Source organism: Odocoileus virginianus, chromosome 19 (assembly GCF_023699985.2).
Source record: "Odocoileus virginianus isolate 20LAN1187 ecotype Illinois chromosome 19, Ovbor_1.2, whole genome shotgun sequence".
Taxonomy (NCBI): domain Eukaryota; kingdom Metazoa; phylum Chordata; class Mammalia; order Artiodactyla; family Cervidae; genus Odocoileus; species Odocoileus virginianus.
Genome location: NC_069692.1, coordinates 45,751,935 through 45,765,620, shown reverse-complemented (window position 1 = coordinate 45,765,620; position 13,686 = coordinate 45,751,935). Strand labels below are relative to the sequence as shown.

At 40.4% G+C, this 13,686-nt stretch overlaps 1 protein-coding gene across 9 annotated transcripts in view; it reads right to left on the bottom strand.

Annotated features, from left to right (window-relative positions):
• SNX14 (sorting nexin 14) overlaps positions 1 to 9,870 on the bottom strand; it is a 65,684-nt gene extending 55,814 nt beyond the window's left edge. For 4 of the 9 annotated variants that reach the window (XM_070450153.1, XM_070450155.1, XM_070450154.1 and 1 more), the window contains exons 1-2: positions 9,550 to 9,870; positions 88 to 208 (exon numbers count right to left, since the gene is read on the bottom strand). In XM_070450153.1, the coding sequence (XP_070306254.1) occupies positions 88 to 208; positions 9,550 to 9,689 (261 nt within the window). In that variant the 5' untranslated portion in view covers positions 9,690 to 9,870. The remainder of the gene's footprint in view (positions 1 to 87; positions 209 to 9,549) is intronic. The other 5 variants (XM_020899386.2, XM_020899388.2, XM_020899389.2 and 2 more) reach the window with 2 other exon arrangements.
• Between the last annotated feature and the right edge of the window lie 3,816 nt (positions 9,871 to 13,686).

Below are 13,686 nucleotides of genomic sequence, written 5' to 3'. Positions count from 1 at the left end.
ACTGCTTTAACATGCTTTCAAGAATAATATCAAACAGCAAAGAATCATATATACTGACTCTCTTAAAGATTAGAACACATATTTTACCTTAGGTTTGTATTTTATCATGAAGAATATATTTGGTAACAGAGAATCAGGTCCCAATGAGCAGTAAAATGTGACAACTCCAGCAACAAACGACCAGAAGATCATTAAAACATGAAGATACCTTAGAAATAAATGAAGGCAATTATTAGAACCAAAAACACATATAAAACTAATTTGTGCCTTCATTGATTTAAAGAGTATTTAATTAACCATCTTCAGTATCAGGCTGATGCAATTCCTCCAGTCATGTTTTCTGTAATATACTTATTAACTGTAAGAATATTATAATGTTTGCTAGCAAAAGTATATTTCATTTAAAGTATAAAGAAGTATAAATCCTCAATATTTCATAACTTGGCACCTAGGTTGTCATGTTTAATTAGCCAATACTACATTTTTCCAGAATATCTTCTAATGATAGTGTAGTATTCATACCCCATCAAAATTCTGATTATTTTGCATTAAATCAAACCAAAAATTGCACTGCATGCCCATTGAGTGCTACACAGTACTAGGTTCTGGGGACGTAGTGAGAACAGCGCTGTGTCTGTTTGTGTAGGAAACACTATCCCATAGGTGTAGCAGGTAAGGAAATGAGTCCAACACAGTGTGAGGATGTGTTCTATGCTGTGACAGAGGAAGGACGCATGATATGAGAGCCTTAAGGCAAAATGCGCAACCCAAACTTAAGAAAAGCTTTTTGCAGAGAAAATTGTGTCTCTGGAAAAACTTAAAGAATGACTAGGAGAAAACCGACAGAAGAGGACAGGGTAGAGGAATGAGGGGAATTCAAACTTGAGAGAACAACATGAGCTAAGTAAGATCTGTGCACAGTTCCAAGGAAGAAGTGGCCTTGAGATGAACCTAAAAAACAACAAGCCATAGGCATATGACCTAATGTCAACAGGTCACATTACGGTGTCGCAACACAGTCTGTCCTCACACTGCACACTCTTCAGTTACCATGGTTTTGTGAAGCACCAGCCCCTCAACAACTTTAACCGTGAGTAAGGACAGAGTTCAAACTCTGGTGCCAGCTCTTCAGTTCACAAATCACTACACAGTAAGAGAATGAAGCCAAGCCACAGAGAGATACGGGAAAATCAGGGAGATGCAAAAAGCATTTCAAAATTTCTGAGGCACAGCTACTCTCCAGTTCTTTCTGCACTTACATGAGCATCCAATGATTCCCCTCTCCGCCCAACCTAGAGTGAGATGAGTTCCTTTCATCTACCATCAAGAGTCCTGAGTAATACCCAGGAGACAATGAACAGCTTAAGAAGATTTTAAGAATTTTTAAGAGTTTTAAAAAGGAAAACAGTATCATCAGATTGTATAATCAGAAAACCACTCTGGCAGCAATATGGAGCATCATCTAAACTGGAAACAAGCAAGCTAATTAGAAAGCTGCTGAAGCAGTTATCTAGGAAATCTATGGATGGCCTGTAGAGATAAAAAGAAGCTGGCTGTTTTGAGACACCTAGGAGGAAGAATTAAGAGGACTAAGTAGGGGAATTCCCTGGTGGTCCAGTGGTTAGGACTCCACACTTCCACTACAGGGAGCAGGGGTTTGAATGCTGGTCAGGGAACTAAGATCCTGAAAGCCAAACGGCTCGACCAAAAAACACCTGGCTGTCGTGTTTTGTGTTTTTTCCGCCACTCTGCACAGCTTAAGGGATTTTAGTTCTCCAACCAGGGAGAACCAGGGATCAAATCCAGGGTCTCCACAATGAGAGCTCAGAGTCCTAGTCACTGGACCACCAGGGAATTCCCTCAAAAAACAAAGTAAAAAAGAGGACTAAGTAGTTGATTAGATATAAGGAGAAGAGAGAAATAAAAAAATCAGTTCCTTTTGGACATGCTGAATTTCAGGTTTCTCAAGATGCACCAAGCAGAAATGAGTTGGACATGACTGAGTGACTTTCACTTTCACTTTCAAGATATACCAAGCAGAAACGTTCCATAATTAGCCAGGTTTTGGGTAGTTTAAATCTCTGCAGAGAATACTGGCCTAGGATAAAGGTTTGAGAATTACCAGCATGAAGATCACTGAAGTCATGGGAATGAATGTCACGACCAGAGACAAGCTGCAAACTGAAAAATGAAGGGAACATGACATATTTAAGAAATAAGCAGAATAAGAGAAATCGATAAAGGAATCTAGGAATTAGAAGAGTTGAGAAGAAAAACAGGGGTCAAATCATAAAGGCTGTCAAGATTTTAAAAAAAGAATAAGTGAAGAAAACATTTCAACAAGAATGAAGTAATTAAACATGATCAAATATTTGTAAAATAAGGTAAGAGAGACGGAGAAGTGTCCACTGGTTTCAGCAACAAGAGAGATACTGATGAACTAGGCAAAACAATTTTAGTAGGATGTAATATGCAGGTCAGGAAGCAAGTTAGAACTGGACATGGAACAACAGACTGGTTCCAAATAGGGAAAAGAGTACATCAAGGCTGTATATTGACATCCTGCTTATTTAACTTACATGCAGAGAACATCATGAGAAACGCTGAGCTGGAGGAAGCACAAGCTGGAATCAGATTGCCGGGAGAAATATCAATAACCTCAGATATGCAGATGACACCACCCTTATGGCAGAAAGTGAAGAAGAACTAAGGAGCCTCTTGATGAAGTGAAAGAGGAGAGTGAAAAAGTTGGCTTCAAGCTCAACATTTAGAAAACTAAGATCATGGCATCTGGTCCCATCACTTCATGGCAAACAGATGGGGAAACAGTGGAAACAGTGGCTGACTTTATTTTTCTGGGCTGCAAAATCACTGAAGATGGTGATTGCAGCCATGAAATTGAGACACTTACTCCTTGGAAGGAAAGTTATGACCAACCTAGACAGCATATTAAAAAGCAGAGACATTACTTTGCCAACAAAGGTCCGTCTAGTCAAGGCTATGGTTTTTCCAGTAGTCATGTATGGATGTGAGAGTTGGACTAGATAAAGAAAGCTGAGCGCCGAAAAATTGATGCTTTTGAACTGTGGTGTTGGAGAAGACTCTTGAGAGTCCCTTGGACTGCAAGGAGATCCAACCACTCCATCCTAAAGGAGATCAATCCTGGGTGTTCATTGGAAGGACTGATGCTGAAGCTGAAACTCCAATACTTGGGCCACCTCGTGCGAAGAGTTGACTCATTGGAAAAGACCCTGATGCTGGGAGGGGTTGGGGGCAGGAGGAGAAGGAGACGACAGAGGATGAGATGGCTGGATGGCATCACCGACTCATGGACATGAGTCTGGGTAAACTCCAGGAGTTGGTGAAGGACAGGGAGGCCTGGTGTGCTGCGGTTCATGGTGTCACAAAGAGTCAGACACGACTGAACGATTGACTGACTGAAAAGGCTGTTTATAAATAAGATTCATTACGGTTGGCATAATGGATAGACAGGCTCATGACAAAGCATATAAAAATACAGTAAAATGTTAATGATAATTGATCATTTACTATAAATTTCAACACTGCTGTATATTTAAAACTTTTCATCATAAAATATTGGAGGATAAAGTTCTAACATATTCAGGGAAATCTGAACAATGACTAGACATTTTAAGGATGCTAACAGCGTTTTTATTGTGAAATAGCATTGTGGGGGTTTCCCTGGTGGTCCAGTGGTTCAGACCTTGCCTTCCAGCACAGTGGGTGTGGGATCCATCCCTGGTCGGGGAACTGAGATCCCACATGCCTCCAGGCCAAAAAGTCAAATCATCAAACAGAAGTAATAATGTAACAAATTACATAAAGACTTTAAAAACGGTCCACATTAAAAAAAAAAAAAACTCCTTTAAAAAAAGAATGAAATGGTATCCTGGTTATGGAGAAAAACAAACACTCTTGGGAGGTCACTGGTAGCCCAGTGGTTAGGATTCTGGGGCACTGCGGGCCCGGGTTCAATCCCTGGCCTGAAAATTAAGATCCTGCAAGCTGCATGGCACAGCCAAGAAAAAAAAAGCTCTGATCAGTTACAGATGCCTACTGAACTGTCTGATATCTCCTGACTGAGTGACTAACACACATCCAATAAGCAGCTTTGGGGGCTTCCAATCCCCTGAAGGAGGAAATGGCAACCCACTCAAATGTGCTCGACTGGAGAATTCCATGGACAGAGGAACCCGGCAGCTTACAGTCCACTGGGTCGCAAAGAGTCAGATATCTGAGCGGCTAACACTCACACACTGAAACGTCTGGGCTTCTCAGGCGGCTCAGTGGGTAAGAACCTGCCGCAACGCAGGAGATACAGGGGTAGAGGGCCCAATCCCAGGGTCTGCAAGAATCCCAGAGAAGGGCACGGCAGCCCAATTCAGTACTCCTGCCTGGAGAATTCCATGGACAAAAAGGAGCCTGGAAGTCTGTAGTCCATAGAGTAGCAAAGAGTTGGACATGACTGATCATGTATGCACTGAAATGTTTAATGTTTACAGATACAAGATCTCATGTGGCATTTCCTTCAAAATAATTAGGGACAGGAGTGATACTTGGCTTTGAACTGATCATTTTTGAAGCCCGGTGACAGGTATTTACAGGTTTCATTGTACTACTCTATTTTTATTTTGTATGTGATCGAAGTTTTCTATAATAAAGTTTTTAAATGAAAAAAAGAAAAAATCTATCAAAAGACCGTAAGAACAGATCTGAATGAATGTGGAAAGATATGTTCACGCATGAAACCATTAAATATAGCTAAGTCATCAATTCTACCCAAATTAATTTACAAATTAAATAAAACTGCAAATTCTTTCCACTCTTCACATCAAAAGCAGGAATCTAATTTCCTTCCCCTTGAATAGAGGCTGGCCTTAATAACTCACTCCTAATCAAAAGAATGTGGCAGAAGTGAAGCTACCTAACTGCCAAGCTTTCAAGGTTAGGTCATAAAAAAGATACAGCTTCCAGTGGAATCTCTTCCTCACAATACTCACCCTTGTCACCCAACACCATGTGGGGAAAAAAGTCACACGTGAAACCATACGTAGATGTTCTGACCAACAGCCCAACTGTATATAAAAAACATACAACAAAACTCTAATACTGTCATTTGTTTTTTTTAATTTGGTTCTGTTGTAGAAAAAGAAAAATGGACAAAAGAAACAGAACACAGAGTGAAAAGACCCATTAAGCTTGGAATCAAAAACAGTGTAGTGTCTGGGTTCTGATCCTGGACATGACAAAATGCAAAGTACTTATCTCTCTGATTCTTGTTTGATTTACCCCCTCTATAAAATGAGGGTAATAATAATAATACCTAACTCACAGGGTTGTTATAATAATTAAACAAGTTAATTAAAGTACTTTAGAAGAGCCTGTCTTAATACTGTTAAAGTGTATGTAAGCCAAGTGTGGTAACTTAGAAAGTAATAAAGAAAAGAATAATAAAATATATTAAGAAGTGGCTCCATATATAGAAAAGGCTACAATTTATAAAATAAAATTGTAAATTGCAGGGAAAATGACTAGAATGTTAACAACAGTAGTCATCTTTGAATGGTAAATTTATGAGTGATTCTGAACACCTTTCAATGTTCTGACTTCTCTTTATAGTTTAGGGCTTCCCTCATAGCTCAGTTGGTAAAGAATCCACCTGCAATGTAGGAGACCCTGGTTTGATTCCTGGGTTGGGAAGATCCCCTGGAGAAAGGAAAGGCTACCCACTCCAGTCTTCTTGGGCTTCCCTTGTGGCTCAGCTGGTAAAGAATCCGCCTGCAATGAGGGAGAACTGGGTTGGAAAGATTCCCTGGAGAAGGGAAAGGTTACCCACTCCAGTATTCTGGCCTGGAGAATTCCATGGACTGTACAGTCCATGGGGTTGCAAAGAGTCGGACACAACTGAGAGACTTTCACTTACAGTTTATATGAATCAATGTTATTTAGAAAAGTATTAATAAGTCTTTTTCTTAATAATGTCTTTTTAATGTAATTTTTAAAAGCTTGGGCTTCTAAATCAGAATGATCAACATTAGAATCCCATTCTGCTACTTACTATCTATGAGAAATTACTGAACAACTCTTAGCTTCAGTTTGCTCATTTGTAAAATGGGGCTATAATCAAGGCCCTACAAATTAAAACTACAATACTTCCCACTATACACTAAGTAAAATGGCTAAATTAAACCTATAAACAATATTAGACAAATTATAAAACATTTTTGGTGAGAGTATAAATTGGTATAACAACCTTGGAAAACTGGCAGTACCTACTTAAGTTAAACAAATGTATATGCTACAACTAAGCATGTTCATTTATGGGCATATACACCCAAGGGAAATAAATACATATGCCTACTAAAAGAAATATATACAAGAATGCTCATAGCAGCATTATTCATACAGAATGGACGAAGTGTGGTATAGTCTCAGTGGAATACAACATAATAACAAAAAGAATGACTACCAATATATGCAATAATATGCATAAATCTCAAAAGGAGAGCAGAGAAAAAGAAACCAGATAAGAGGAGACCACATGATTCCCTTTATACAAGTTCAAACACCACCACCGATGCCTAAGAGACTGTCACTGGCAAGGGGGCCTTGTGGGCTGAACGTGCTTTACATCTAGGCAGGCAGCAGTGACATGGGGAATTGTGTTTTATAATTCACAGAACTATACAATTACACATGTGTTATATACTCTTCCATAAGTTGTATCTCAAAAAAAAAAAAAAATCACTGAGGCTAGTAATAGTACCTATTTCACAATGTTGTGAGGATAAATAAGACAAAAATAACTGTTTTTGTGCGGAGCACCATTCCAAGCATGTTCCATGTATTAAAACCCAGTTAAGGACTTCCCTGCTGGAACACCACACTTATGGCAGAAAGTGAAGAACTAAAGAGCCTCTTGATGAAAGTGAAAGAAGAGAGTGAAAAAGTTGGCTTAAAACTCAACATTCAGAAAACAAATGTAGGCTCCAGTACTATGCACATTATATAGATGAGGGGACTGACTCAAATAAAAATTAGATTACTTATCCAAAGTCATGTAACTAGTTAAAGGAGGAATGAGAATAAAATTCTTAACAGTCAAGCTTCAGATTCAAAACTTGCAACCACATCAATAAATTGCCTCAATAATAATGAAAACTCAACACAATAACTAGACCAAAGTACTTACAGTCACCTATTAACAGTATTGATATTACCATTATTATTAGGATTAACTTAAAATATTCTTTATAATACTCAAATATTCAATCTTATGATTAGCAAATCTATATAACTGTATATCCTAATCATATGCTAATATATTAACACAATACTATAAAGATGAAATCATATATAATTTGAAATACATAGAGTATATTCCTCTACTCTTCCCACAAATCAGTTACAATGGTCCAAAGGTTATATTCATTTGTCTTTCCACAGATAAAATTCTTAATTTTATTCATACTGAAAGAAAATTTTATATGCTAAATAATATCTTGAGCGATTTTTAGGAGTTAAAATTTCAAGACAATAAGAGAAAAGTTATTTTCAAAAAAGTACTAGTCTAAGTTTAACCACATACTAACCAGGGGAGTTTTCTGGGGAGGTGTGGGGTTGTTTGTTTGTTGCTTTTGTTTTCTTTTTGGCCATGCCATGAGGCTTGCGGGATTTTTTTTTTTTTTAACTTTATTTTGCATTGGAGTACAGTTGATTAATAATGTTGTGACAGTGTACAGCAAAGTGATTTCAGTTATACACATTCACATAACCATTCTTTTTCAAACTCTTTTCTCATTTAGATTGTTACATAATACTGAGCAGCGTTCCCTGTGCTATACAGTAGGTCTTTGTTGGTTATCCATTTTAGGTATAGCAGTGGATCTTAATTCCCTGACCAGAGATCACACCCAGGGCCCCAGCAGTGGAGGTCCAGAGTCTAAGCACTGGACCACCAGGGAATTTCCAACCAGGGGAGATTTTAAACTGAGAATTTCTTATAAAGTTATTTCTAAAAATTAACTGATGAAATGCCTGTATAAAAATCATTTTTTAAAAAATATGTACTAAGCATATCTTCTCATTTTTCTAGTTCCACTACTACACCTCCAATGGTGCCATGTATACAAAAACAATTTCATTCACAAATCCAACTGCTCAGAGATAACACGTGTTATTTCCTTCTTTGCATAATACAAATACAGGGTACAGAGTTCAGATGTTATAAAGACACTGATGCTATCCTATGACTCCTTAATAATATAGATGCTGGATGCTATGATTAAGTTGAAAACCTCAGACATCTAGTTCAACCTGTTCCTACATAGTTGTCCTGCCTGGAACACCTAAACTGAGCTGGCTCCCATATAAGATAGGTAAAGATGCCTGGATAAAACAATCATATAAAGCTGGCATATCTTTCATACTACACCTGTTAATCTGTCTTGAAATACTTTCCAGATGATTAAGTAATTAATAGCTTCTCCTCTCTTAAGGATTCCACGTCCTCCATACTCAATCATTTTACCATCACCAAGTACATTTTCCAATAGCATTAATCGCAGTTTAAACCTAGTATAATATAACCCAGAATCAACTAACTTAGAAAGCAAAGCGACGAGGGAAGAAATCCAATTTTCACACAATCCCAAGAAACGGTTATCTTAGAACAAAATCAATTTACCAAGTTTCACGTGAAAGTTTCCCCGATCCTATGCTTGGGGACCAATATCTCCAGATAAAGAGTAATGTTGGTTGCACGCTCTGACCATGAGAGAAAACATGCAGGTGGTACCGCTGACAACTGCTTCACATGTCTTTCCACCAAAAGCAAATCTGGAAATAATTCTGAAATAATTTCGCCTCTACTACCTATTTTATCGCTACCACTTCTAGAAACAACAGGATGAGGACATCGACCAGTTTAGTTGAGGCAGAACCTTCCGCTTTCAAAATGTCGATGAAATTAACAATTTTACCTTTCAGTCTTCCCTTTAGAAATATTCTAGGGATGATGGTACTGTTTTGCTTTCTGACTTAGAATCTACAAATCTTTGCGGTGGTGTAACCACCACCACTCATTAGTGGGAGACAGCCTAGACTGCGATCGCTTCACACAGGGTGGGCGGGGCGAGGGGAGTCGGTCAAAAGCAGACCGCGACCGGACCGCGCAACCCTCCTCCGTCAGCTGACCGGGCCGCCCTGAAAGATTTTATCCCTCTGAAAAGCACAGACGACGGAAGCCCAGGTTTTAAGAAATGGGTGAAAACAAGGGAAGACTCGGGGCCGGGTGGTTGAGGAGCGAGGCCTTAGGACCCGAGGCACCCGAGCCCACCCGCCCGCACTTCCGGGCCCGGCGCCCCGCCCGGCTCCCCCGGGCCGCGCTCCCAGAGGCCCCCGCAGCCCGCCCCACGTCCCGCAGCTGCGCAGCCCGACGGTCTCCGCGCAGCGATGTAACACGGCCCGGGCCCGCAGCTTCGCGGGGGGGAGGGAGCAGTTGCCCGCCGCCCCGCGCCGCCACCTTACCTGTTGAGGAGCAGGGAGGCGGCGCTGAGGCAGAGCAGCAGGAAGCAGAACAGCGGGTACTGGCGACAGATCTCGCGTCCCACGTCCAGCCGCAGACGCTGCTTCAGCTTCTCCCCCATCGTCCGCACCCAGGGCGCCATCTTCGTCGGCGTGGCTGGAGCTGTACTAAAGACTGAGACCGAGGTCTAGGCGACCCCCATCTACCGCCCGCGTGTCCACCCCCCGGGGCAGGATCGCGGACCCAGGCCGCCGGCGACCCGCGGACTGTCAGCCGGCTGCAGCCGCCCAAAGCCCCGCCCACGAGCCCCGCCGCGCGTGCGCGGTCACGCCCCCCGTCGGGCTGCGGGGACAGCCGCAAGACGTGTCCGACGTCACCCGGCGGCGCAAGGCCCATCGGGTCTTTACCCCTCCGATCCGGACCCTCGAGCCGGCCTCCCGTGGAAAGCCCCGTTCCCCGGCGGCCGGCCCTTTGCAGAAATCGGGGGGAAGCTGCAGCACCCAGTAACCGTCTGTACTGCCGAGGAGGAGAAACAGAAGGATGTGCCCGAGCACAGGAGAAACTGCAGCCTCCTGCAGCCACCGGGCCCTGCCTGCGGTACTCCGGGAGCTCGGGGCCGCTGGGGACTGTAGTCTCCGGGACGCGTACCCCCAGCGCTCTGCACGCCTCCTCTCCGTAGTATCTGCTCTGCATGGGGACAGGTCTTTGCGCGACGCCCCAAGGGGAGGGGGGAGGGGGGAGGGACACCTCTCAGCCCTTATTTTGCACGGGCCGCGCGCGGGTGAGTAAAACAACCCTGGAACATGGAAGAGTCAAACCCACCGGGTCACCATGCCTGCGAGGAACTATCTTTTACGTGCTCACGGGCGAGGTAGACTTAAGTGCACAGCAGCCCCGCGGGCTAACCAAAACCTGTGTTTGGGTGATAGAACTTGGCAGGTTAAATCCCTCAATAGTCTCTTGGGACTTTCGCTTTACCAAGTGATCACATTTCTCAACTTTTAATTTCCTTTTTCTCCGCTACTCTGACAGATGAAGGAAGGCGGTATCGTAATAAGATTTATTTAGTTGGTGCGCTAAGTTTACCCTTCACACATTGAACTGCTGATATAGGTACTCTGGTTTTTCCCATTTTACGGCTAGATTACTGACATTACTAAGGCAGAAAGGAACTTGCTCAGAATTATACAGCTAGCAAAAACCAGGCTTACAACTATTCTAAACTCCAGAGCCGGTTTTCCTGCTGCCTTTTTTTCTTTCTTCGGAGAGTGAGCCTCCAAAGTGCAGAGACAGAATGTTCAGAAACTTTTAAAAACATAAAAAAGTGTATGGACAGCTTAATATCTTCCCATGTTATTCCGAATGCATGGATCATCTTTAATTATGCATTATTTTGCTTCCAACGTAGCATCTATTAGTGCTATTTAATTTCACTGATATTACTAACCTTGATCACAAATTATACACATTTCTAATCCTTTTAGGATCAACATCAATAAAATTGCTGAATCAGAGTAAGAACATGATAGAAACTGTCAAAATCCTACCTAGGATGGTTTACCAGTTCCACAATGGGATGTAAAAGTATCAATTTCGCTGATCCTCATCTTTTGGTATTATTTAAACTCACATCATTAATACACACTGTAAGACTACTCTGTAACATCATTGGAAAGCTTAGTGCTTGTTTTAAATATTTTGAGGTACATAATTAAATTTCATTTTCAGCCTTTTTTTTTTGGTATTGTTTAACTACCTACAACCCCTCTTGTTTTTATTACCAAATTTTAAACTTATTTTGTATTGGGGTATAACTAATTTTAACTAATTAATAATGTTGTGGTAGTGAACAGGGAAGGGACTCAACCATAATATACATGTATCCATTCTCCTGCAAACCCTTTCCCATCCAAGCTGGCACATAACATTGAGCAGAGTTCCATGTGCTATACAGTATGTCCTTATTGGTTATCCATTTTAAATATAGCAAAATCCCTAACTATCCTGCCCCCACCACAACCATAAATTCATATAACTCATTTATATGAACATTCTAGGGCTACTGAAGTATAAATAAAAGGTGTATGTTGAATTAATCTGCATGTATCCAGTACCTACTGTGGACCTGAGTACTTTGTACTTGAGTAAGTTACTTCATCAAACTTTTCAGGAGATTCTATTGCCCTTTTTTTTTTGTTTAAAAAACTTGCTCCTATATTTGTAAGCTCATTCTGAAATTCCTGTTCAGTTTTTCACTGAGCCACTACATTTTAATGATGAAATACTTTGTTCTTTCAAATTAGACATCTTAACATCCAACTCCTTTCCCGTACGGTTTTCTTTGCAGGAGCAATTAGAATATAAGCTAATTAGACAATAGACAAATTTAAATCTTCATATTGCTCTTAAGCTCAGAAAAGGAAAAAGTAAAAATAAATTCCTGCTATAAGAAAACTCTATAAAAATCCACACTCTAAAAAAAGAAAAAAAAGATTCCTATGGATCAGACTTCATCTAATGAAATAAAATTTTTACTCCATTAAATGTTTTTTCTTTACATTATGGCCTAATATCCATGTCTGCTTCCCTGGTGCTCAGCTGGTAAAGAATCCACCCCCAGTGTGGAAGACCTGGGTTCAATACCTGGAGATGGGAAAGGTACCCACTTCAGTATTCTGGCCTGGAGAATCCCATGGACTCTATAGTCCACGAGCAACTTTGACTTCACTTCATCCAGGTCAGCAGTCATACACAGAGCTTGAGATTTCTTTCCAGCTTAAGATACGAACTTAAAAAAATAAAAGATATGAACTTCCTGGGAACTTCCTAGGTGGTCCAGTGGCTAAGACTCTGCACTCGCAATGCAGGGGGCTAGGGTTGAATCCCTGGAGGGGGCTAGATCCTACATGCTACAACTAAGATCCCACATGATGCGACCCCCGAAGCAGCCAAATAAATACTAAAAAAAAAAAAAGATATGAACTTCTAGTGAGGATATGGGATATCCATAATCAATCCTGGTTCGGAAATCAGCTTCACCTTCTACTAGCAGTTTCATTGAGCACAGTTAACTTGGTGTATCTCAAACCCAACATCCTCAACTCTAAAAGTTACATTCCTCAGAAGTCTTAAGATTAAATTGGGTAGAAAGTGGCTATTATTTAAAATGCTTAATACAAAAAAATGTTTATTTTATGGATTAACATGACAAACAAAAAAGCCAAACCAATTAGCTTTATTTGGATTGTAACCACCTAAAATGACAATGACATAAAATTAAAGCTGTAAGATAGCTTGAAAACTCAAGTCCAAAAGTTTGCCGCCTGCCCTCGAGTTCCAGACCTGCACTGTGCAGGTATTGCAGCCACTATGCATTATCCTGCTACTGAACACTGAAATGTGGATAGTTTGAAGAGATGTGCTGTTAAGTGCAAAATAGACACCAGATTTTGAAGCCTTAACATGAAAACAAGAGTATAAACTATCTAAACTTTTTCAAAAGTTGATTCTATATTAAATGGTATTTTGGAAATAACGGGCTAAAAATTAACCTCCTCTTTCTTCCTTTTGTAACATAGCAAGTAGGGAATTGCAAATGTGGCTTGTGCTATGTATCTACTAGACAGTGCTACTCCAGACTAGTATTACTTGGGGAGAGTCAGGACAATTAAAGACATAAATTTTTTATAAATGCCACAGTTATCACATATGCTAGTGGTACATTCTCAAAATATAAATAGTAAATGGTTAATAGTGCATTCATCTAAAGGGCTCATAAACATCAAACTACAATATCTCCATTTTAATGTTTATTAAATTAGCAAATAAGTGTAAGGCACTGTACTAAATGTGGTGGTAGATAAAATGATTTAGATGCTCTCTTGCTGACCTCCAAAGGCTTACAATCTAGTGAAGGAGACATGTCACATAAGAAAAATAACGTATCATACAGGGCATATTTATATATAAAGGCTGTAACAGCTTTTTTTTTTAATGTCAGTTGCTGGGAAAGGGAAATTTTCAACTGGTTGAGAATCAAGAAAGTCTTCTGGGAAGACAATAATTTGAGCATACAAGGATTTCTCTCTTTGCTTTCACTTAATTTTCAGAAGTGATGCAGCACAAGGCAAAGTATTTAA